Source organism: Gobius niger, assembly GCF_951799975.1.
Source record: "Gobius niger genome assembly, chromosome: 24".
Lineage (NCBI taxonomy): Eukaryota > Metazoa > Chordata > Actinopteri > Gobiiformes > Gobiidae > Gobius > Gobius niger.
In genome coordinates this window covers 15531994-15558821 of record NC_136875.1, presented here as the reverse complement: position 1 = coordinate 15558821, position 26828 = coordinate 15531994, and the positions used below count along the sequence as shown (strand labels likewise).

The 26828-nt window shown below is 38.9% G+C and overlaps 1 protein-coding gene across 3 annotated transcripts in view; it reads right to left on the bottom strand.

Annotated features, from left to right (window-relative positions):
* Window positions 1-26828, bottom strand: part of LOC306982392 (transcription factor COE3) — a gene marked incomplete at its 5' end in the record, with an annotated part of 186245 nt that overhangs the window by 43116 nt on the left and 116301 nt on the right. For 2 of the 3 annotated variants that reach the window (XM_079582318.1, XM_079582320.1), the window contains 3 exons: window positions 17895-18021; window positions 18134-18267; window positions 23073-23190. In XM_079582318.1, the coding sequence (XP_079438444.1) occupies window positions 17895-18021; window positions 18134-18267; window positions 23073-23190 (379 nt within the window). The remainder of the gene's footprint in view (window positions 1-17894; window positions 18022-18133; window positions 18268-23072; window positions 23191-26828) is intronic. The other variant, XM_079582319.1, reaches the window with a different exon arrangement.

The window sequence follows — 26828 nt, the reverse complement described above, 5'->3', positions numbered from 1 at the left end:
TTTGTCACTTTTTTGATGGATTTTTGTCTTTTTCTGCTGGATTTTTGTTATTTTTTTGATGGAATTTTGTCACTTTTTTGATGGATTTTCGGCTCTTTTCTGCTGGATTTTTGTCATTTTTTTGCTGGATTTTTGTCTTTTTTTGCTGGATTTTTGTCTTTTCTTTTGATGGATTTTTGTCATTTTTTGGCTGGATTTTTTTCACTTTTGCTGGATTTTTTTCACTTTTTTGCTGGATTTTTTAAAGGCTAAACCTGCGTTCCTGAACCCCTCCCTCTGACTCTGACGGGGTGTGTTTGCTTCCGTCTCCTCGCCTCTATAGACCTTGTTTCAATGCCATCTTTGCACACGGCCGCTTCATTCTCTCCTCAGACGTCGGGGAAAAACCTCTGTCTGTAAATAAATCGCATCTATCACGCCGTCCGTCCTCCGGCGCTTCGGGGACAATTCCTCAGCGCAAAGGAAGAGTGACAATCGCGGCGGCGGCGGCTAAGTATTCCGGCGCGGCCCGCATGAATAAGAATGAATGCGGACGGCGGGTTTTCATTAGGCCATAATGACATTTGTTTGCGGCGCGGCGGCGAGGAGAGGAGCGCCGGGCGAGACGCGAAATCCAATTTGTCCGGGAGAGAAGAGAGAGGGGGGGGGGGGGGGGGAGAAGGCGAGAGACCACGCCCCGGATTATGGGCGCCGGAGAGGGCGGAGTATAATGAGGGGCAACGGCAGGAATGGAGTTAGAGCTGACAATGGGAGCGAGACAAGGGCATGAGAGCGGATAAATACTCAAGACGGAGAGATAATAGGACTGAGAGCGGAGGACGCCATCGCTCTGCTCTCACAGCCCGGGACACGTGAACACATGAACACAGCTCTGCTCTCACTGCCCAGGACACATGAACACATGAACACAGCTCTGCTCTCACTGCCCAGGACACATGAACACATGAACACAGCTCTGCTCTCACAGAACATAGGGCTGTGCAATTAATCGAAATTCGATTACGATTTCGATTACAACAGTAAACGATTACAAAATTAGCATAATCGCAAAAAAAACGATTATAATTTTCATTTTTTTCCCCTAATTTTTAATTTTTGGATTTTTGTCTTTTTTCTGCTGGATTTTTGTCATTTTTTTGATGGAATTTTTGTCATTTTTTTAATGGATTTTTGTCATTTTTTTAATGGATTTTTGTCATTTTTTTTATGGATTTTTGTCACTTTTTTGATGGAATTTTTGTCTTTTTTTATGGATTTTTGTCATTTTTTTTTATGGATTTTTGTCACTTTTTTGATGGATTTTCGGCTCTTTTCTGCTGGATTTTTGTCATTTTTTTGCTGGATTTTTGTCTTTTCTTTTAATGGATTTTTTTCATTTTTTTTATGGATTTTTGTCACTTTTTTATGGATTTTTGTCATTTTTTTTATGGATTTTTGTCATTTTTTTAATGGATTTTCGTCTTTTTCTGCTGGATTTTTGTCATTTTTTTGCTGGATTTTTGTCTTTTTTTGCTGGATTTTTGTCTTTTCTTTTAATGGATTTTTGTCTTTTCTTTTAATGGATTTTTGTCTTTTTTTTAATGGATTTTTGTCACAGCTCTGCTCTCACAGCCCAGGACACATGAACACTTTATATGAAGCAGCGGGTCAGGAGGGAGGACCGACGCTGCAGGTGTGACGGGATGTAGTGATATCAGCTCCAGTTAGAGACAGAGCCAGGTTTAAATGTCTGCTTTTATTCTGTGACATATTAGTTCCTAAGAGGCAAAGCTCTCGATTTACCGATCCATCTACGTTCCCGCCCTCACCTGTGGTCATGTGATCCTCACCTATGGTCATGAGATTTGGGTCGTGACCGAAAGGACAAGATCGCGAATACAAGCGACCGAAATGAGTTTCCTTCTCCGGGTGGCTGAGGGGGAGGAGCTCAGTTACCCGGGAGGAGCTCGGAGTAGAGTCGCTGCTCCTCCACGTGGAAAGGAGCAGCTGAGGTGGCTCGGGCATCTGTTCCGGATACCTCCTGGTCGCCTCCCGCGGGAGGTGTTCCAGGCATGTCCTAGTGGGAAAAGGCCCAGACCCAGGACACGGTGGTGGGACTATGTCTCCGAGCTGGCCTGGTGTGGCCTCGGGGTCAGAACAGCTGGAGGAGGTGTGGCCTCGGGGTCAGAACAGCTGGAGGAGGTGTGGCCTCGGGGTCAGAACAGCTGGAGGAGGTGTGTGTCTGGGCATCTCTGCTGAGACGCTGCCCCCGCGACCCGGCCCCGGATAAAGGAGAAGAAAATGAATGGAAGGTTCCTAAGATCCCCTCCTGGAGCCGCCACCTTAAAGGAATAGGCCACCGTTTTCACATACTGAGATATGCTCTTACCTCACTTTAGTCGAGTTAATATATCCCCGTCTGGTCTTTGTCCGTGCGCTCACACATACGCAGCCTCTCCCACATGTCACATAGCTCCGAAAAAGCTCACGATAGAAGCTACCAAGCTCTTCCACGTGTTCCCTATTTAAATAAAGTTACGTGAAGTGTTTTCATGCGAAGTATATTTACACAGAAATGTAACATGTCGATTTTATAAGCAAATAAAAAGGGGGACTATATTGTGAGGCGTAATGATACGAGGAGCAAAACGTCCGCGCAGTAACTCCTAAAGACTTCCCCGCTCACTTCCGTCAATAACCTTTAGGAGTTACTGCGCGGACGTTTTGCTCCTCGTATCACTACGCCTCACAATATAGTCCCCCTTTTTATTTGCTTATAAAATCGACATGTTACATTTCTGTGTAAATATACTTCGCATGAAAACACTTCACGTAACTTTATTTAAATAGGGAACACGTGGAAGAGCTTGGTAGCTTCTATCGTGAGCTTTTTTGGAGCTATGTGACATGTGGGAGAGGCTGTGTATGTGCTCCGTTTGCCTGGCAGAGCGCACGGACAAAGACCAGACGGGGATATATTAACTCGACTAAAGTGAGGTAAGAACATATCTCAGTGTGTAAAAACGGTGGCCTGTTCCTTTAACGTGGTGGGGGGGTTTGAGCACCCGAATGATCCTGGAGCTCTGCTGTCGGGGCTTCGTGCCCCTGTAGGGTCTCCCAGGACAAACAGGTCCTATAGGTGACGGGTCAGAAGCTCCTCATGAGAGACCGACAGGCCTGGGTAGAACCACGAGGCCGTCCTTCTGGGGCGACAGTGGCACAGATGGTAGAGAGGATCGTCTCATGATCGGAAGGTCGGGGGTTCGAATCCCACCTCCTGAAAGTGCACACTGTCGTTGTGTCCTTGGGCAAGACCCTTCACCCACATTGCCCCCAGTGTCTGCGTACACTGGTGTATGAATGAGAGTATGAATGGGTGAGTGGATCCTTGCTGTAAAGCGCTTTGAGTGTCTAATGTAGGTGGAAAAGCGCTATATAAGTTGAGACCATTTACCATTTACCTTTCTGTGGACCCACCACCTGCAGGGGGCGCCATAAGGGGCTGGTGCAGTGTGATTTGAGCAGATCCAACAGCTGCTCCCACGACCCGGAGACGGATAAAGAGCAAGAACATGGATGGATCCTAAGATTGGCTCTGGTTTAGATTTGAGTAAAGCAGGTAATAGTGTAGTGTTTAATTAAGAACAAGTCCCTCGCTCTGTTATCTGGTCATTCTCATTCATTGTTTCAGTAAACTTGTGCGACGTCTTGTAGTGATTATGGAAGAGTGTGAGCACTGTGTGAAGCTCCTCCAGCACATCCACAGCTCAGTGTTCCTGCATGTTATTCAGACTCTGTCACAAAGCGCTTCACATGAGCCTCGTGGGGTTTGTTACGTTCAGGTAAAGCGCTCTCTCTCTCTGTGCAGCAGGTTTGTTTAAAGCTCTGTTCTGTTATTGTCTCTCAGATGAAGACAGATGACCTCTCCCCCCTCCGTGTTCCTCTTTACCCCCCCTCCCCCCGTCTCCCCTCTTCTCTCCTGTATTGTGTTCAGGCCACTTTCATCCCGGCGAGCGGCGAGGGGGCGGAGCCAGACTCCACAGCGAGGGGGGTTTCTCGCCTTCAGTTCCCGACGTCGGCGACATTTCAGACGCAGCACAGACTCAGGAGCTCAGACCTCAGACCAGACCTAGACCTCAGTCCTCACCTCAGACCTAGACCTCAGACCTCAGCTCATACAAACTGGTCAGATTCTCAGATTGGACACTCAGGTCCACAGAAGTGTCTTTTGTCACACGCAGGTTCCCTTTCAGGTTCCTTATCAGTCAGAGACGCTGCATTAAATGTAGAGATTGAGATTTTTTTGTCATTTTTTGTCTTTTTTTTTCATTTTTTTGTCATTTTTTTTGTCATTTTTTGTCATTTTTTGTCACATTTTTTGTCACATTTTTGTCATTTTTTTGTCATTTTTTTGTCATTTTTTGTCATTTTTTGTCACATTTTTGTCACATTTTTTGTCACATTTTTTGTCACATTTTTTGTCACATTTTTGTCACATTTTTTGTCACATTTGTCTTTTTTTTGTCATTTTTTGTCATTTTTTGTCACATTTTTGTCACATTTTTGTCATTTTTTTGTCACATTTGTCATTTTTTTGTCTTTTTTTGTCATTTTTTGTCACATTTTTTGTCACATTTTTGTCTTTTTTTTGTCACATTTTTGTCATTTTTTGTCTTTTTTATTCATTTTTTTGTCATTTTTTGTCATTTTTTGTCATTTTTTTGTCATTTTTTTGTCATTTTTTTGTCATTTTTTGTCACATTTTTGTCACATTTTTTGTCACATTTTTTGTCACATTTTTGTCATTTTTTGTCACATTTTTGTCACATTTTTTGTCATTTTTTTGTCACATTTTTGTCATTTTTTTGTCATTTTTTTGTCATTTTTTTGTCATTTTTTGTCACATTTTTGTCACATTTTTTGTCACATTTTTGTCACATTTTTGTCACATTTTTTGTCACATTTTTGTCATTTTTTTTGGGTTATTTTTTGTCAGACCTCAGACCGGACCTCAGAGCAGAACCTCAGACCTCAGCTCATACACACTGGTCAGATTCTCAGATTGGACACTCAGGTCCACAGAAGTGTCTTTTGTCACACGCAGGTTCCCTTTCAGGTTCCTTATCAGTCAGAGACGCTGCTTTAAATGTAGAGATTTCAATGTAAAACTGGATCTGGTTTAGTTTTTTTAATAAAATAGTCGTTATATATATATCAGTGAGGAAGTAGATCTGAAAAAATCCTTCTAAATGAAGCGTGTGGAGCAGGTGAAGGGAGTAAAGCGTGTAAACTGAAGCACAGAGGCCGGTGAGAAGCAGGAGAAGCAGGAGAAGCAGGAGAAGCAGGAGAAGCAGAAGCAGGAGAAGCAGGAGAAGCAGGAGAAGCAGGAGAAGCAGGAGAAGCAGGAGAAGCAGGAGAAGCAGGAGGAGCAGGAGAAGGAGAAGCAGAAGCAGGAGAAGCAGGAGCAGCAGGAGAAGCAGGAGAAGCAGGAGCAGCAGGAGAAGCAGGAGAAGCAGGAGAAGCAGGAGAAGCAGGAGAAGCAGGAGGAGCAGGAGAAGCAGAAGCAGGAGAAGCAGGAGGAGCAGGAGAAGCAGAAGCAGGAGAAGCAGGAGCAGCAGGAGAAGCAGGAGAAGCAGGAGAAGCAATATTATTTGATCCTTTCTTCCTGTTCTTCCAGGTGGAAGCAGACCCACAGATTTAGGTGAATGAAGAGAATAAAACAGCTTTAGATCAGTGTTTTTCAAGCTTTTTTGAGCCAAGGCACATTTTTTTCATTGAAAAAGTCACAAGTCATTCATTTTTTGCCATTTTTTGTCATTTTTTTGTCACATTTTTGTCATTTTTTTGGGTCATTTTTGTCATTTTTTTGTCACATTTTTGTCATTTTTTTTGGTCATTTTTGTCATTTTTTTGTCACATTTTTGTCATTTTTTTGTCACATTTTTGTCGTTTTTTGTCATTTTTTGTCATTTTTTTGTCACATTTTTGTCATTTTTTTTTGGTCATTTTTTGTCATTTTTTGTCACATTTTTGTCACATTTATGTCATTTTTTTGTCACATTTTTGTCATTTTTTTGTCACATTTTTGTCATTTTTTTTGTCATTTTTTGTCACATTTTTGTCATTTTTTTTTTGGTCATTTTTTGTCATTTTTTGTCACTTTTTTGTCACATTTTTTCATTGAAAAAGTCACAAGGCACCACCACCTGCAGAAAACATTAAAGAAATGTAACTCTGTCGCCTATAATCACAATATAAAGTCGTTTTGATCTGAGTGTCTGGAATAGGAACACCGTATAGACTCACTGTCACATTCATGCATCACTGACTCTCGTCTCACCTGCGGCTGCTTATTGGTGAGGAAGATTATCACAGAACAGAGACTCCACAACAGGACGTTCTATGCTGTCTCCAACACAGGAAATGACCATATTTGGATCGCAGCCTTTCGGGCTACACGTGGATACCGAACATGTGAGTATTAGTGAGTGAGTGGGGAAGAGCACGGGTTAGAGCTAGATCGTCTGCTCCGGAGGGACGGTCTGCTGTGAAAACGTGAGATATCATGACACAAATGAAGGTTAGGGCCAGGGTTAACCTCTTAACTCCCGCCTGAACCGAGAGGAGCTTTTTCCTCACGTCATCACATTTTTTTTCCAACATTTTTTTGTTGGGTGTTCAACTCATTTTTGTAACTTTTTTGTCACTTTTTTATCACATTTTTGTCATTTTTTCGTCCATTTTTAATACATTTTTTGTCACATTTTTGACTTTTTTTTTTAATCGATTTTTTGTAATTTTTTGTCAAATTTTTGTCACTTTTTTGTAATTTTTTATCGTTTTTTTGGAATTTTTTGTCACATTTTTGTCATTTTTTCGTCCATTTTTAATCCATTTTTTGTCACTTTTTTTGTCACATTTTTGTCATTTTTTATCGTTTTTGGGGAATTTTTTGTCACATTTTTGACATTTTTTCGTCTATTTTTAATACATTTTTTGTCACATTTTTGACTTTTTTTAAAATCGTTTTTTTGTAATTTTTTGTCAATTTTTTGTCACTTTTTTGTCACATTTTTGTCAATTTTTCATCATTTTTTGTCACATTTTTGACATTTTTTATCGTTTTTGGGGAATTTTTTTGTCACATTTTTGACATTTTTTCGTCAATTTTTCGTCAATTTTTTTGTCACATTTTTTACATTTTTTGGTCCATTTTTTGTGACATTTTTGTGACATTTTTGTGACATTTTTGCCACTTTTTCATAAATTTTTCGTCACTTTTTTTTGTCAATGTTTTCTCACTTTTTTGTCACATTTCCATCATTGTTTTGTTGCTATTTTCTCACCTTTTTTCCAGAAGCTTTTGGATTTGGGGTAAAGCCAAACTGGAGAAAATGTGCTCGGTTCAGGTGGGAGTTAAGGGGTTAACTATAAGGATTAGGATTATTTGTATTTTTAGACAAACCAACTCATAGATCTATACAAACAGCAGACCGTCCCTCCGGAGCAGACGATCTAGCGCTAACCAAGAGCACGGCCATGTTGGAGTCACTTCCTGGATGAATCTCAGAGAATAAACATCGTAAAGAGAGAGAGAGTTTGGGCTGTTTTTTCTTTCAGCGTCTCGCCTTAAATAACAAATCCAATCCTCCGCCTACATTTCCCATGAGCCTCTGGGCCGTTTCCGTGTGATTTCTCCTCCATTCCCCACAATGCTCCGCTTTATTGACCCCGGGGCTGGTTGGCGTCCCGTCCATTTGCGAGGCGTGTTTCGGCGGAGATTGCGCTCATCACGGCGCCCCCCGCTCGTCACGCGGCGGCTGATGCGTTTTTCACGCTCGACTCGGGCTTCGGGAGGAGATGTTTGTGTGAATCTGCGAGTCAAGTGGCCCGGGACGCGAGGGGGACGCGAGGGGGACGGGGGAGCAGCGCGGCCGCCACTTACGCCCGCAGATTGGGCAATATACGGATCCGCAAACAACATATAGGAGGAGGAATTGGTTTGAGGTTGCGGGTTTGGATTCCGGGGTCGGCGTGGCGCTTCTGATGATGTCACGGTTTGTTAACGCCGCCGTTTGGAAGGCGAGGTGGGGTTTCTGCGGGACAAGTGGAAGTGTCGGGACTGAGGTCGGAAATGAGGCGACGAGGACAGATATCGGGTCCATTTTCATTTCACTTTGGTCGTTTGGTCGTTCTCACTGCTGCCACCTCAGGTCGAACGTGTAACTGCAGCTTCTATGTTAAACTCTTAACATAGAACCGCCTGAACCGAGAGGATCTTTTTCCTCACGTCAGCAGATTTTTTTCATCTTTTTTTTTTTGCATTCAACTCATTTTTGTCACATTTTTGTCACATTTTAGTAATTATTTTGTAATTTTTTCGTAATATTTTCATCAAGTTTTTGTCATTTTTTTGTCACATTTTTGTCATTTTTTGGTCAAATTTTTGTCATTTTTTGGTCAAATTTTTATCATTTTTTTGGTCATTTTTTTGGTCATTTTTTGTCAAATTTCTATCACATTTTTGTCATATTTTTGTAATTTTTTTGTAATTTTTTCGTAATTTTTTCATCAAATTTTTGTCATTTTTTGTCACATTTTTGTCATTTTTTTGTCACATTTTTGTCATTTTTTTGTCACATTTTTGTCATTTTTTTGTCACATTTTTGTGTCATTTTTTTGTCACATTTTTGTCACATTTTTGTCAAATTTATATCACATTTTTGTAATTTTTTTGTAATTTTTTTGTAATTTTTTCATCAAATTTTTGTCATTTTTTGTCAAATTTTTGCCATATTTTTGTCACATTTTTGTCATTTTTTTGTAATTTTTTCGTAATTTTTTCATCAAATTTTTGTCATTTTTTTGCCACATTTTTGTCATTTTTTTGTCAATTTTTTTGTATTTTTTTTGTTTTTTTTTTGTAATTTTTTTGTAATTTTTTTGTAATTTTTGTGTAATTTTTGTGTAATTTTTTCATCAAATTTTTGTCATTTTTTTGTCACATTTTTGTCATTTTTTCGTCAATTTTTTGTCAATTTCTTGTGACATTTTTGCCACTTTTTCATCAATTTTTCGCCACTTACGCCCGCAGATTGGGCAATATACGGATCCGCAAACAACATATAGGAGGAGGAATTGGTTTGGGGTTGCGGGTTTGGATTCCGGGGTCGGCGTGGCGCTTCTGATGATGTCACGGTTTGTTAACGCCGCCGTTTGGAGGGAGAGGTGGGGTTTCTGCGGAACAAGTGGAAAGTGTCTGGGCTGAGGTCGGAAATGAGGCGACGAGGACAGATATCGGGTCCATTTTCATTTCACTTTGGTCGTTTTATACTCACTGCTGCCACCTCAGGTCGAACGTGTAACTGCAGCTTCTATGTTAAACTCTTAACATAGAACCGCCTGAACCGAGAGGATCTTTTTCCTCACGTCAGCAGATTTTTTTTTTCATCATTTTTTTTTTGCATTCGACTCATTTTTGTAACTTTTTTGTAATTTTTTCGTAATATTTTCCTCAAGTTTTTGTCATTTTTTTGGTCATTTTTTGGTCACATTTTTTGTCACATTTTTATCATTTTTTTTGTCACATTTTTGTCATTTTTTTGTCACATTTTTATCATTTTTTTGTCACATTTTTGTCATTTTTTTGTCATTTTTTTGTCACATTTTTGTCACATTTTTGACATTTTTTTGTCACATTTTTATCATTTTTTTGTCACATTTTTGTCATTTTTTTGTCACATTTTTGTCATTTTTTTGTCACATATTTGCCATTTTTTTGTCACAAATTTGACATTTTTTTGTCACATTTTTGTCACATTTTTGACATTTTTTTTGTCATTTTTTCGTAATTTTTTCATCAAGTTTTTGTCATTTTTTTGTCACATTTTTGTCACATTTTTGTCATTTTTTCGTAATTTTTTCATCAAGTTTTGGTCATTTTTTGTCAAATTTTTATCACATTTTTGTCATTTTTTCGTAATTTTTTCATCAAATTTTTGTCATTTTTTGTCACATTTTTGTCATTTTTTTGGTCATTTTTTTGGTCATTTTTGGTCAAATTTTTGTCAAATTTTTGTCATTTTTTGTCACATTTTTGTCATATTTTTGTCATTTTTTGTCACATTTTTGCCATATTTTTGTCACATTTTTGTCATTTTTTCGTAATTTTTTCATCAAATTTTTGTCATTTTTTTTGTCACATTTTTGTCAATTTTTTGTCACATTTTTGTCATTTTTTGGTCACATTTTTGTCAAATTTATATCACATTTTTGTAATTTTTTGGTAATTTTTTGGTAATTTTTTCATCAAATTTTTGTCATTTTTTTTGTCACATTTTTGTCACATTTTTGTCAATTTTTTGTCACATTTTTGTCATTTTTTGGTCACATTTTTGTAATTTTTTGGTAATTTTTCATCAAATTTTTGTCATTTTTTTGTCACATTTTTGTCATTTTTTTGTCAATTTTTTGTCAATTTCTTGTGACATTTTTGCCACTTTTTCATACATTTTTCGCCACTTACGGCCGCAGATTGGGCAATATACGGATCCGCAAACAACATATAGGAGGAGGAATTGGTTTGGGGTTGCGGGTTTTGGATTCCGGGGTCGGCGTGGCGCTTCTGATGATGTCACGCTTTGTTAACGCCGCCGTTTGGAAGGAGAGGTGGGGTTTCTGCAGAACAAGTGGAAGTGTCTGGGCTGAGGTCGGAAATGAGGCGACCAGGACAGATATCGGGTCCATTTTCAATTCACTTTGGTCGTTTGGTCGTTCTCACTGCTGCCACCTCAGGTCGAACGCGTAACTGCAGCTTCTATGTTAACTCCCGCCTGAACCGAGAGGATCTTTTTCCTCATGTCATCAAATTTTTTTTTCATCTTTTTTTTGGGGGGTATTCAACTCATTTTTGTCACATTTTTGTAATTTTTTGTAATTTTTTGTCACATTTTTTGTCATTTATTTTGTCACATTTTTGTAATTTTTTTGTAATTTTTTTGTCACATTTTTGGTCATTTTTTTGGGTCATTTTTTTGTCATTTTTTTGTCATTTTTTGTCACATTTTTGGTCATTTTTTTTGTCACATTTTTGTAATTTTTTTGTAATTTTTTTGTCAAATTTTTGTCATTTTGGTCATTTTTTTGTCATATTTTTGTCACATTTTTGTCATTTTTTGTCACATTTTTGCCATATTTTTGTCACATTTTTGTAATTTTTTTGTAATTTTTTTTGTAATTTTTCGTAATTTTATCATCAAATTTTTGTCATTTTTTTGTCACATTTTTGTCATTTTTTTGTCAATTTTTTGTAATTTTTTTGTAATTTTTTTGTCACATTTTTGTCACATTTTTGTCAATTTTATATCACATTTTTGTAATTTTTTGGTAATTTTTTCATCAAATTTGTGTCATTTTTTTGTCACATTTTTGTCATTTTTTTGTCAATTTTTTGTCAATTTCTTGTGACATTTTTGCCACTTTTTCATACATTTTTCGCCACTTACGGCCGCAGATTGGGCAATATACGGATCCGCAAACAACATATAGGAGGAGGAATTGGTTTGGGGTTGCGGGTTTGGATTCCGGGGTCGGCGTGGCGCTTCTGATGATGTCACGCTTTGTTAACGCCGCCGTTTGGAAGGCGAGGGGGGGTTTCTGCGGAACAAGTGGAAGTGTCGGGGCTGAGGTCGGAAATGAGGCGACCAGGACAGATATCGGGTCCATTTTCAATTCACTTTGGTCGTTTTATACTCACGGCTGCCACCTCAGGTCGAACGTGTAACTGCAGCTTCTATGTTAACCTCTTAACTCCCGCCTGAACCGAGAGGATCTTTTTCCTCACGTCAGCAGATTTTTTCATCTTTTTTTGGGTATTCAACTCATTTTTGTCACATTTTTGTCATTTTTTGGTCACATTTTTGTCACATTTTTGTAATTATTTTGTAATTTTTTCGTAATATTTTCATCAAGTTTTTGTAATTTTTTTGTCACATTTTTGTCATTTTTTTGTCACATTTTTGTCATTTTTTAGTCATTTTGGTCATTTTTTTGGTCATTTTTTTGGTCATTTTTTGTCAAATTTTTGTCACATTTTTGTCATTTTTTTGTCATTTTTTGTCACATTTTTGTAATTTTTTTGTAATTTTTTGTAATTTTTTCATCAAATTTTTGTCATTTTTTTGTCAATTTTTTGTAATTTTTTTGTAATTTTTTGTCACATTTTTGTCATTTTTTTGTCACATTTTTGTCAAATTTATATCACATTTTTGTCACATTTTTGTCAATTTTTTGTCACATTTTTGTCATTTTTTGTCAATTTTTTGTCACATTTTTGTCACATTTTTGTCACATTTTTGTCAATTTTTTGTCACATTTTTGTCATTTTTTGGTCACATTTTTGTCAAATTTATATCACATTTTTGTAATTTTTTTGTAATTTTTTTGTGATTTTTTCATCAAATTTTTGTCATTTTTTTGTCACATTTTTGTCATTTTTTCGTCAATTTTTTGTCAATTTCTTGTGACATTTTTGCCACTTTTTCATACATTTTTCGCCACTTACGCCCGCAGATTGGACAATATACGGATCCGCAAACAACATATAGGAGGAGGAATTGGTTTGGGGTTGCGGGTTTTGGATTCCGGGGTCGGCGTGGCGCTTCTGATGATGTCACGCTTTGTTAACGCCGCCGTTTGGAAGGCGAGGTGGGGTTTCTGCAGAACAAGTGGAAGTGTCTGGGCTGAGGTCGGAAATGAGGCGACCAGGACAGATATCGGGTCCATTTTCAATTCACTTTGGTCGTTTGGTCGTTCTCACTGCTGCCACCTCAGGTCGAACGTGTAACTGCAGCTTCTATGTTAACCTCTTAACCTGAACCGAGAGGATCTTTTTCCTCACGTCAGATTTTTTTTCAGCATTTTTTTTTTTGCATTCAACTCATTTTTGTCACATTTTTGTAATTTTTTCGTAATATTTTCATCAAGTTTTTGTCATTTTTTTGTCATTTTTTTTGTCACATTTTTGTCATTTTTTTATTATTTTTTTGTCACATTTTTATCATTTTTTTGTCACATTTTTGTCATTTTTTGTCACATTTTGTCCATTTTTTGTCACATTTTGTCATTTTTTTTGTCACATTTTTGTCAATTTTTTATCACATTTTTGTATTTTTTTTGTCATTTTTTGTCAATTTTTTATCACATTTTTGTATTTTTTTTGTCATTTTTTCGTAATTTTTTCATCAAGTTTTTGTCACATTTTTGTCACATTTTTGTCTTTTTTTTTTGTCACATTTTTGTCACATTTTTGTCATTTTTTGTCAATTTTTTATCACATTTTTGTAATTTTTTGTCATTTTTTCATCAAGTTTTTGTCATTTTTTTGTCACATTTTTGTCATTTTTTTGTCCATTTTTTGTCAAATTCTTGTGACATTTTTGTGACATTTTTGCCACTTTTTCATCAATTTTTCATCACTTTTTTGCCAATGTTTTCCCACTTTTTTGTCACATTTCCATCATTGTTTTCGTCTCAGTTCTGTCACTCTTTCCTCACCTTTTTTCCAGAAGCTTTTGGATTGGGGTAAAGCCAAACTGGAGAAAATGCTCTCAGTTCAGGTGGGAGTTAAGGGGTTAAGCTTGTGAGTGGAAGTGCAGGATGTTAGAGGCAGTTGTGGTGAACAGGTCAGAGCTCATTTTACACATTAGGTTTAATTATTTTTAAACTCCGTATAGTCCCTTTAACATCTAGGTTTTCATGTCAGTTGATGTGTATCTGTCTGGTCTCTGTGTGTGCCCTCAGTCACGCACAAAGACCAAAGATGTTGTTAGCATTTGGCCTCTCCCTGTGTATTGTACAGGTACGGATCAACTCGTCTAAGCTCAGGTAAGAACAGATCTCAGTCTGTGAAAGACACTGGCCTGTTCCTTTAACCCCTTAACCCCCACCTGAACCGAGCACATTTTCTCCAGTTTGGCTTTACCCCAATCCAAAAGCTTCTGGAAAAAAGCTGTGAAAATAGCGACAAAACAATGATGGAAATGTGACAAAAAAGTGACGAAAAATTGATGAAAAAGTGGCAAAAATGTCACAAGAAATTGACAAGAAATGTACGAAAAATGTCAAAAATGTGACAAAATGTTACAAAACAAATACAAAAATATGATAAAATTTTGACCAAAAAATGACAAAAATTTGATAAAAAATGGGATTAAAAAATGACAAAAAAATACGAAAACAAAGATGGAAATGTGACAAAAAAGTGAGAAAACATTGACAATAAAGTGATGAAAAATTGATGAAAACGTGGCAAAAATATCCCAAGAAATTGATTATAAAAATGGACGAAAAAATGACAAAAAATTGACAAAATGTGACAAAAAACGACAAAAATCTGATTTAAAAAAATTGACCAAAAAAAAATACAAAAATTTGATTAAAAATTTACGAAAAATGACAAAAATGTGACAAAATGTTACAAAAAAAAATACAAAAATCTGATAAAAAATTGACAAAAAAATTACAAAAAATTGACAAAAAATGATGAAAAAATGTGACAAAAAATGACAAAAAAATGACAAAAAAGTTACAAAAATGAGTTGAATACCCAACAAAAAAAATGATGGAAAAAACATCTGATGACGTGAGGAAAAAGCTTCTTTCGGTTCAGGCGGGAGTTAAGAGGTTAAAAACTCCACAGAAAGGCCCCGTCCAGGTGGGAATCGAACCTGGGACCTACTTGCTGTCCTTGTTCCCTCATGTTCATGTCAGTGATTTGAAAGCTCGTTTCTTCCTGATTCCTCCGCAGCGTCGCTTTAAGCCTCCAGCCTGAACGTCCCCTGTACCCGCCCTGTCCCGCTCCTTTTCCCTGAGTGCGTCCTGTCAGGCTCCCGTATCAGCGCGTCGCATCTGCAGATTTTGGGTCCACATTATCCTCCATATTCACACGGCTCAGGCGGGGAAAGGTCAGGCGGCGCCGCTGTGTTTGCTCCGATAAGGAAATGTCAGCGATTTAGGCCGGACTTTTCCGTATTCACGTTATACACGGCTTTTAAAGAAGCTCTTTCTTCACGCGCTTAATGCTGAATACTGAAAGCGGACGGTTGTGGACACGCGTCAGATCTGAGATACGCCGCACAAAGAGTCAAACGTCCCAGAGTCAAACGGAAGATGGAGGAGAATAAAACATGTGACGTAGAAGCCGTTACAGACCAGGGTTTGTCAGAACAAGGCCATGCAAAGGTAAAGGCCATAATCCACTATGATCAAAGTATATAAGTATATAATAAAAAAAAGGAAATTGTGAGAAAATAGGGAAAAACCTGGGAAAAATAAGCAAATAACTGGGAATAAAATGGGAAAGAAATTGGGGGGAGAACTGGGAAGAAATGTGGAATGAATTGGGAAAGAGTTTTTCTGCCCCTTTGTCGTCTGTTCAGGATAATTGACTCTGTGCTTTAACCTCTTAACTCCCGCCTGAACCGAGAGGAGCTTTTTCCGCACGTCATCACATTTTTTTTCCATCATTTTTTTGTTGGGTATTCAGCTCATTTTTGTTCATTATTGCTATGTTGGTTTTAAATGTGCCGGTGTTTTTATGGAAGTGTGTGTGCATGTTTTGAGCCTGTCAAAGATGAATTTCTGTCGCCTTTGGGGACAGACAATAAAGTTTCTTCTTATCTTATCTTCTTATCTTTTATGTAATTTTTTTGTAATTTTTTATCACATTTTTTGTAATTTTTTTTGTAATTTTTTGTCAATTTTTTTTTTCATTTTTTTGTCAAATTTCTATCAATTTTTTATAATTTTTTGTAATTTTTAGTCAAATTATTTTCATTTTTTCATCAATTTTTCATCAAATTTTTGTCAATTTTTTGTTACATTTTGGTCATTTTTTGTCACATTTTGTTAATTTTTTCATCCATTTTTTATAGATTTTTTGTCATTTTTTGTTACATTTTTTGGTCACATTTTTTGGTCATTTTTTGTGACATTTTTGTGACATTTTTGCCACTTTTTCATCAATTTTTCGTCACTTTTTTGTCAATGTTTTCTCACTTTTTTGTCACATTTCCATCATTGTTTTCGTCTCAGTTTTGTTGCTATTTTTCCAGAAGCTTTTGGATTGGGGTAAAGCCAAACTGGAGAAAATGTGCTCGGTTCAGGTGGGAGTTAAGGGGTTAAGCTAACCGTAACCTCGCCGCCCAAGAAACCACTTCCGGTTTTGAAAAGCACCGGCTCATTCATGAGTTCGTTCAGCCATTCATGAGTTCAACTTTTTTATATCTGACGTAACAGACAAAACACATCAGTATCTCAGCTGAAGAGCATTATTTTAGGATGATTTGGCTCGTCCTCGCTCTGCAGCCTGCACTATCTCTCCCCTCCCTCGGTGATCTGGCTCCGGCTCCGCTCGGCCCTGGGGAGGTAATGGTGAAGTGGCTACGATGATCAAAGCCTTGGGATGTTCATGTTTTGGATCAGTGATGGAACTTTTCTCATTTGACCTGTTGTTTTTGTACAACAGGTCAAATGCTAACGTTAGCTCTGCTGCTACGTCTAAACTAAAGCTTGTCGTGACCGTCAGCCCGAGCGCACAGAGTCAGTTATCTTTGAGCGACAAAACGATGCAAATGAAAATGTCTGCAGCACATTATATTTCCGATGGTTTGTGAAAACATCGTTACATCATCGTTATGAGTGAGCCCAGAGCAAAAGTGAGGTTCTGCCGAGCTCCTCATGAGGGGAATTCTCATCGGAAGAACCGGAACACACAGCAGAAAAGACCAGGCGGAGACTCGACCACCAGGACCAGAGGCAGGTCAGTGTGAGGGAGTGGGAAGGTAGTAGCAGTCATAGTAGCAGCAGTGGAAGTAGTAGTTGTGGTGGTAGTAGTAATAGTAGTAGTAGTAGCAGCAGTAGTAGTCGTAGTAGTAGTAGCAGTGTAAGTAGTAGTAGCAGTAGTCGTCGTCGTAGTAGTGGTACTCACCGGTGTAGACAAATTTTTATCACATTTTTGTCAAATTTTTTGTCATTTTTTTGTCATTTTTTGTCAAAATTTTGTCATTTTTTTGTCAAATTTTCATCACAGTTTTGGTATTTTTTGGGAATTTTTTGTCCCATTTTTGTCATTTTTTCGTCAATTCTTTATCACATTTTTGGTAATTTTTTTGTTATTTTTTGTCCCATTTATTGTCATTCTTTTGTCAAAATTTTGTTATTTTTTGTCACATTTTTATCACATTTTTGTACTTTTTTTTTTAATTTTTTGTCACATTTTTGTCATTTTGCCGTCAAAATTTTGTAATTTATTTGTCAAATTTTTATCACATTTTTGTCATTTTTTGTCCCATTTTTGTCATTTTTCTGTAATTTTTTGTCAAAATGTTGTAATTTATTACCAAATTTTTATCACATTTTTGTAATTTTTTCGTCCATTTTTTTTGTCATTTTTTTGAAATTTCTTGTCAAATTTTTGTAATTGTTTTGAAGAACCGAAACACAGAGCAGAAAAGACCAGACAGAGACTCGACCATCAGGACCAGAGGCAGGTCAGTGTGAGGGAGTGGGAAGGTAGCAGTCATAGTAGTAGCAGTGGAAGTAGTAGTTGTTGTGGTAGTAGTAGTAGTAGTAGCTGTGGTAGTAGTCGTAGTAGTAGCTGTGGTAGTAGTCGTAGTAGTCGTAGCAGTGGTAGTAGTCGTAGTAGTAGCAGCAGTAGTAGTAGTAGCAGCAGTAGTAGTAGCTGTGGTAGTAGTAGTCGTAGTAGTGGTAGTAGTAGTAGCAGTGGAAGTAGTAGTTGTGGTGGTAGTAGTAGCAGCAGTAGTAGTAGTAGTAGTCGTAGTAGTCGTAGTAGTGGTAGTAGTAGCAGTGGTAGTAGTAGTAGTAGCAGTAGTAGTAGTAGTAGTAGTAGTACTCACCGGTGTAGACGAATCTCCCCGGAGCTCCTTTGCAGAACTGCTTGGACTTGTAGGACAGAGTGACCTCCACGACTCCCGGGATGTGGCGTGGGGGAGTCTGCACCCGGATGGCGTGAGGCGTGATCAGCTGCGGCGAGGAGAGAGGGCGGGGTCAGACACGTTTAACCCCAATATCTGTATATCCACGCAGTTGTAGAAAGTACACAGAGTAACGGCGTCCATGCCCCGCCCCCGCTCACCTCGCTCCACACCAGCATGGTCCCGAACACCACCTGCAGCCCGTCGAAGAAGTTGTCCCCGATGAGGATGACGGTGGCGCCCCCTGTGGTCCAGCCCTCGCTCGGACTGATGGCCTTGATGCACGGAGTGGCTGCTTCACGGGGAGAGAGGGAAAGGTCAGAGGTCGTTCGCCCACAGAAGGACCTGAGACAGGGTTAGTGCTAGATCGTCTGCTCCGGAGGGACAGTCTGCTGCGAAAACGTGAGATATATCATGACACAAATTAAGGTTAGGGCCAGGGAAATGGTGAACCTCGCCTGAACCGAGAGGATCTTTTTCCTCACGTCATCAGATTTTTTTCCCCAACATTTTTTTGTGGGTGTTCAACTCATTTTTGTAAATTTTTTGTCATTTTTAATCACATTTTTGTCATTTTTTCGTCACTTTTTTCGTCCATTTTTTGTCACTTTTTTGTATTTTTTTTTGTCTCTTTATTACAATTTTGTCATTTTTTCATCACTTTTTTCGTCCATTTTTAATCAATTTTTTGTCACATTTTTGTCACTTTTTTTGTATTTTTTTTGTCATTTTTATCACATTTTTGTCATTTTTTTCATCACTTTTTCGTCCATTTTTAATCAATTTTTTGTCACATTTTTGTCACTTTTTTCGTCCATTTTTTGTCACTTTTTTGTATTTTTTTTGGTCATTTTTATCACATTTTTGTCATTTTTTCGTCGCTTTTTTCGTCCATTTTTAATCATTTTTTTGTCACATTTTTGTCACTTTTTTCGTCCATTTTTTGTCACTTTTTTGTATTTTTTTGTCATTTTCATCACATTTTTGTCATTTTTTCGTCGCTTTTTTCGTCCATTTTTAATCAATTTTTTGTCACATTTTTGTCACTTTTTTCGTCCATTTTTTGTCAAATTTTTTGTCACTTTTTTGTATGTTTTTTGGTCATTTTTATCACATGTTTGCCACTTTTTCATAAATTTTTCGTCACTGTTTTGTCACATTTCCATCATTGTTTTGTTGTTATTTTTCACAGCTTTTTTTCCCCAGAAGCTTTTGGATTGGGGTAAAGCCAAACTGGAGAAAATGTGCTCGGTTCAGGTGGGAGTTAAGGGGTTAACCTTAAGGATTAGGATTATTTGTATTTTTAGACAAACTCGCAGCAGACCGTCCCTCCGGAGCATACGATCTAGCACTAACCCTGAGACAGTCTGTGTCTTATCGGCTTGTTGCGCGGTGTGGCTATGCTAGTTCCTCTGACCTGAAGGTGTGAGCGCCTGGACTTCCTGTCTGTTTTCTTGGAATAATAATCATATTTTCCAAAGATTGTGTTGTGTTCAAATCATGATGTAACGAGTTCAGATCAGAGACGCCTGTGATCATGAAGGGTTGATAGTTTGTCTTGAAGCTAAAGGCTAACATGCTATGAAAAAATATATATATAAAGGCACTATTTCAAGTTGTGTAATGCATTAACCCCTTAACTCCCACCTGAACTGAGCACATTTTCTCGACGAAAACAATGATGGAAATGTGGCAAAATGTCACAAAAATGTCACAAAAATGTCACAAGAACCTGACAAAAATGTGACAAAAATGTGATAAAATGTGACAAAAAAATGACAAAAATGTGACAAAAAAATGACAAAAATGTGATAAAATGTGACAAAAATTTGACAAAAAATTGACGAAAAAATGACAAAAATGTGACAAAAATGTGACAAAAAAATGACAAAAAAGTGATAAAATGTGACAAAAAAATGACAAAAATGTGATAAAATGTGACAAAAATTTGACAAAAAATTGACGAAAAAATGACAAAAATGTGACAAAAATGTGACAAAAAAATGACAAAAAAGTGACAAAAATGTGACAAAAAAATGACAAAAAAATGACAAAAATGATGGGAAAAAAAATGACAAAAAAAATGACAAAAATGATGGGAAAAAAATGACAAAAAAATGACAAAAAAATGACAAAAATGATGGGGAAAAAAAATGTGACGTGAGGAAAAAAGTTCCTCTCGGTTTAGGCGGGAGTTGAGAGGTTAAATTAGCCTTTAGCTTCAAGACAAACTCCCTGATCCTCACAAACATAAACGTCTCCTCTATGGAAATATTTCTACCAGAAACTCACTGGTCTGAGCTCATCTTAATGGAAATGAACACGAACAGGAAGTGCTAGCGCCCACAGCTTCAGCTCAGAGGAACTAGCGTAGCCACATTGTGCAACAAGCCAATTACACCATTTAGAACACATTTAATCTCTTTTGAGCTTTGATGAAACAATCCTGGATGAAGGTTCTCCAGTCATCGTCTGTACTCTGTAGTAGATGAAAAAGAGGCAAAGGACCTGAAGGACCTGAAGGATCTGAAGGACCTGAAGGATCTGAAAGATCTGAAGGACCTGAAGGACCTGAAGGACCTGAAGGACCTGAAGGACCTGAAGGACCTGAAGGACCTGAAGGATCTGAAGGACCTGAAGGATCTGAAGGACCTGAAGGATTTGAAGGACCTTCCGGATCAGCTTATATTCCCTACAGTCAGTACAGTCTCAGAGATAAAAACATTATTGCCGCTCTTTCAGCCTGACTTTTGGTTGATGTTGAAGGTTGCCGACCCCGTCATTAATTTGTTAAATTCGTTAATCCACTAATTATATCTGAACCTCGACCTTAATGTTGAATAAAGGTTAAGTAAAACCAGAGGCGAAAGAACTTTTTATGTGGAAAAACAAACTAGTTATTTGAGCATATTGACCTTTGGTGACCCAGCGGCTGCAGTACGAGTGTAACATGTTCTGGAGGTTTTATAGTGAGGTCACTCTGGGTCACTAAAAGGTCAAATATGCACAAACAAAAAGCTCCATAATGCACCTTTAAGTACATCCTTTGGTTTATGCAGATTAAGTAGCCATGTGCTCCGTGTGCAGTGAGACTCAGGCTGTGTCCGAATGTCCACACTATTCCCTAACCCCTAATTCACTACACAGGCCGCACTATATAGTGACTATATAGTGACTATATAGTGACTATATAGTGACTATATAGTCACTGATTCTGTTGGCGATTCGGACACAAGACACGACTTTCTCCGAGCTGCGTGACGTCACTCGCTGCAGTTGCAGATTTGTTTTTGTTTTTTTATCTGAATTTATTTATTGTTACAAACGTTTATTTTATGAAACAGAACGACTGTTTTGACACTTTTACAGGCGTTTTATCTGTCATTTAAATTTAAATTAAACCATCATCACAAAAAAAGGAAAAAAAAAGTCACCCCAGCGTGAGCTCAGAGACGCTGAGAGTCGGTCAGATATCGGTGTCCGAACACCAGCAAATTGAGCGACGACATCTGCTAAAAGTTCAATAAACTCCGGGAATAAAGTATTTCTGTGATAAAAACCAAACTCAGAGACAGTGGAATATTTATGATAAATACGAGTCAGAGACGCTTTTACTTCACATGGATTTTACATGAATGACTTGGATTATTCGAGAAGAAGCAATCGGTCATTTAACAGCTCAAGCTAAAGGTTAGCGGCTAACGTTAGCATGAAGCTATCGGTCATTTAGCTCGAGCTAAAGGTTAGCGGCTAACGCTAGCATGAAGCTATCGGTCATTTAGCTCGAGCTAAAGGTTAGCGGCTAACGCTAGCATGAAGCTATCGGTCATTTAGCTCGAGCTAAAGGTTAGCGGCTAACGTTAGCATCTTTTCACCGTAGCCGTTTATATTTTGGTCGTTTATTCCTGAGAAACACAAACACTCGACTGAAACAGCTGATTTACTTCAGTCGTGTTTAGTTCACAGACCTGTCTCTGTCAGGCTCTTCTCCCAGTGCATTGTGGGAAATATTGACCCGTTTAGTGACCATTGATGCTCACTACTTTTCCAGATGCATTGTGGGAAATTTCGAGTGCCTTTCTTTTTTCTCTCTGGACATTCGGACACACCTACGACATGTGACCCCTATATAGTCACTATATAGTCACTATATAGTCACTATATAGTGACTATATAGTGACGTGACTATATAGTCACTATATAGTGACTATATAGTGACTATATAGTGACTATATAGGGAACAGTGTGGACATTCGGACACAGCCTCAGACTTTTAAGTCACACATTAGAGCAGAGTCATGATCCTGCATCACCTGCAGCTGCAGAGGCTTTAGACAGGACTGAAAACACTGCAATATCATTCAACCTTTATGTTTCCACCTCATTTAAAGACTCTTTATTTATTTGTTTGTTTATTTATTTGTTTGTTTATTTATCCATCCAAACATCAGACCCGTGTGGTTGGGCTTTAATAAATGTTTGATGGAGCTCACGTCAGAGGTTTGTTTCTGACTTTGAGTCGGTGGCATTAATAATCGTGGCTCAGACGCCTTTGTTCCGGCGCCGCGTCCTCGCTCCTCGCTCCAACATCTGGAGAGCGCCTCGTCAGCGGCGCCTTTGTACGGCGCTCCGGAGGGGCCAAAACGCCATTGTCTGGCTGAGCGTGCGGCGCGCAGATAAAAGACTTCCCCATCTGCCCCTGGACACCACTTCCTGTTTGTTGTTTGTTGTTGTTATTGTTTGACAGATGGAGCTTTATGTCCCGTTTGGCCCTGACAGGACGCGCTCAGGACGCTCAGGACGCTCAGGACGCCGCCCGCTCAGCACGCTCAGGACGCCGCGCGCTCAGGACGCCACACGCTCAGGACGCCGCACATTCAGGACGCCGCACGCTCAGACCGCCTCAGTGAGAGAAAACTTCAGCACCACTTAAACATCACGCACTGTATATACAGTGAGGAAAAAAAGTATTTAGCCAAAATCCAATACAATGTCTATGTGAAACTGACCAAATACTTTTTTTCCTCACTGTATATATGTGTATATATATGTATGTATATATATATGTAAATATATAAGTGAAGCTGGACAGTGTCTCACCCTCTGACGGGTCCAGGCGGCGAGCGCGGCGGCCATGTTTGGAGTTATTGTGGACGAACATGTTGTCGGAGACGGAGAGGACGTGTCCGTCCACGTTCACCGTCGTCGACACCACCACCTGAAAACACACCAGAGAATTACTACTACTGCAAATACTGCAAATACTACTACTATTACTGCACCACCTGAAAACACACAATATAATTACTACTACTGCAAATACTACTACTGCAAATACTAATACTATTACTACACCACCTGAAAACACACCAGAGTATTACTACTACTGCAAATACTACTACTGCAAATACTTCTACTGCAAATACTACTAATACTACTATACCACCTGAAAACACACCAGATTATTACTACTACTGCAAATACTACTACTACACCACCTGAAAACACACAATATAATTACTACTACTGTAAATACTACTACTGCAAATACTACTACTATTACTATACCACCTGAAAACACACCAGAGAATTACTACTACTGCAAATACTACTATAACTACTGCAAATACTACTAATACTACTATACCACCTGAAAACACACCAGATTATTACTACTACTGCAAATACTACTACTACACCACCTGAAAACACACAATATAATTACTACTACTGTAAATACTACTACAACTACTGCAAATACTTCTACTATTACTGCACCACCTGAAAACACACCAGATATAATTAGTACGACTACAGTTAAGGTTAAGGTGAGGCCGCGCTCGAGGATCCATCTCCCGATGTGGCGCCGCCCTGGGGGTACTCTGGGGTAATACTTTCACCTCCCCCTGGTGTCTCTGGACAGAAAACCATGCTTGCAACTTTCCTGCCACCGGACCGGAGTCACCAATACACACTAATGAAATCACGAAGAAGAAGCTAACATGCTAACGGGCAAAGCTAACTGCAGGCTAGCGTCACTTACACAGTATTTACAGCCAGGTCTGAGTGAAAACAATGATCTCCATTGTGTAAGTGGATGAACAATCTCCCTCTGTCCCTTTGTCTTTCCTGTCACTGTAGGATTTACTCTCACGGACAATTAATGAGTAAAAAACACAACATGCAGTGGCGCTGACGGCCTCTAGGGGCAGAAGTTACTTAGTTCTGCTTTAAAGCATTGATTTATGATGGAATGAATGATGGTATTATTGACACTATAGCCTTCACTCAGTACATAAATCTATATATCATATAGGGCTGAAACAATTAATCGATTAATCGACAACTAATCGATTACTAAAATAGTTGTCAACTATTCCAGTAATCGATTAATCGTTTTCTAGTGAACACAGACTAAATTTGAGCAAAAAAGACATGACAATTGTGTATTTTGGATGAAAACCTACTTTGTTTTTTAAAGTGAGCGTCTGCAGTGTTTTGTACATTGTAAATTTCATAAATATCTGTCTTTGTCTCGTCCAATCAGAAGCAGAATCAGCACAAAGAGCCTCCTGCAAACGTTTACTTTAAGTTTACTCCATCAACATGTCCTCAAGCGGCGTCACTTTAGCGTCATGTGGTCAAAAAATTGAAAAAATACAATTTCCATGCACCTTTCACAGCCAAGCGATTAATCGATTAATCGTAAAAATAATCAGTAGATTAATCGATTACCAAAATAATCGTTAGTTGCAGCCCTAATATCATATGTGTGTGTGCAGGTTTCCTCTGGCTACCACTAAAACATGTACAATAGGTGCCCCTGGAGCAGGTGTGAGGGGTAAATGCAGACGGGAAAGTTCCTCTCCCAGAGTCAGCAGTTTGTCTGATAAACGTTTCCTCATTAAAACTCCCAAAACATCAGGTTTGGGCGGATTCTAAATGTCACCGAGTTTAAGCAAATGTCAAGGAGACGAGAGACGGCCCGGGGGATACTCGTGTACCTGTGTGTACAAGTACTGCCTGTGTGTACAAGTACTGCCTGTGTGTACAAGTACTGCCTGTGTGTACAAGTACTGCCTGTGTGTACAAGTACTGCCTGTGTGTACAAGTACTGCCTGTGTGTACAAGTACTGCCTGTGTGTACAAGTACTGCCTGTCTGTACAAGTACTGCCTGTGTGTACAAGTACTGCCTGTGTGTACAAGTACTGCCTGTGTGTACAAGTACTGCCTGTGTGTACAAGTACTGCCTGTGTGTACAAGTACTGCCTGTCTGTACAAGTACTGCCTGTGTGTACAAGTACTGCCCGTGTGTACAAGTACTGCCTGTGTGTACAAGTACTGCCTGTGTGTACAAGTACTGCCTGTGTGTACAAGTACTGCCTGTCTGTACAAGTACTGCCTGTGTGTACAAGTACTGTGTGTACAAGTACTGCCTGTGTGTACAAGTACTGCCTGTGTGTACAAGTACTGCCTGTGTGTACAAGTACTGCCTGTGTGTACAAGTACTGTCTGTGTGTACAAGTACTGCCTGTGTGTACAAGTACTGTCTGTGTGTACAAGTACTGTCTGTGTGTACAAGTACTGTCTGTGTGTACAAGCACTGCCTGTGTGTACAAGTACTGCCTGTGTGTACAAGTACTGCCTGTGTGTACAAGTACTGCCTGTGTGTACAAGTACTGCCTGTGTGTGCAAGTACTGCCTGTGTGTACAAGTACTGTCTGTGTGTACAAGTACTGTCTGTGTGTACAAGTACTGCCTGTGTGTACAAGTACTGCCTGTGTGTACAAGTACTGTCTGTGTGTACAAGTACTGTCTGTGTGTACAAGTACTGTCTGTGTGTACAAGTACTGCCTGTGTGTACAAGTACTGCCTGTGTGTACAAGTACTGCCTGTGTGTACAAGTACTGTCTGTGTGTACAAGTACTGTCTGTGTGTACAACTACTGCCTGTGTGTACAAGTACTGCCTGTGTGTACAAGTACTGTGTGTACAAGTACTGCCTGTGTGTACAAGTACTGCCTGTGTGTACAAGTACTGCCTGTGTGTACAAGTACTGCCTGTGTGTACAAGTACTGTCTGTGTGTACAAGTACTGCCTGTGTGTACAAGTACTGTCTGTGTGTACAAGTACTGTCTGTGTGTACAAGTACTGTCTGTGTGTACAAGCACTGCCTGTGTGTACAAGTACTGCCTGTGTGTACAAGTACTGCCTGTGTGTACAAGTACTGCCTGTGTGTACAAGTACTGCCTGTGTGTGCAAGTACTGCCTGTGTGTACAAGTACTGTCTGTGTGTACAAGTACTGTCTGTGTGTACAAGTACTGCCTGTGTGTACAAGTACTGCCTGTGTGTACAAGTACTGTCTGTGTGTACAAGTACTGTCTGTGTGTACAAGTACTGTCTGTGTGTACAAGTACTGCCTGTGTGTACAAGTACTGCCTGTGTGTACAAGTACTGCCTGTGTGTACAAGTACTGTCTGTGTGTACAAGTACTGTCTGTGTGTACAACTACTGTCTGTGTGTACAAGTACTGTCTGTGTGTACAAGTACTGCCTGTGTGTACGAGTACTGTCTGTGTGTACAAGTACTGTCTGTGTGTACAAGCACTGTCTGTGTGTACAAGTACTGCCTGTGTGTACAAGCACTGCCTGTGTGTACAAGTACTGCCTGTGTGTACAAGTACTGCCTGTGTGTACAAGCACTGTCTGTGTGTACAAGTACTGCCTGTGTGTACAAGTACTGCCTGTGTGTACAAGTACTGCCTGTGTGTACAAGTACTGCCTGTGTGTACAAGTACTGCCTGTGTGTACAAGTACTGCCTGTGTGTACAAGTACTGCCTGTTTGTACAAGTACT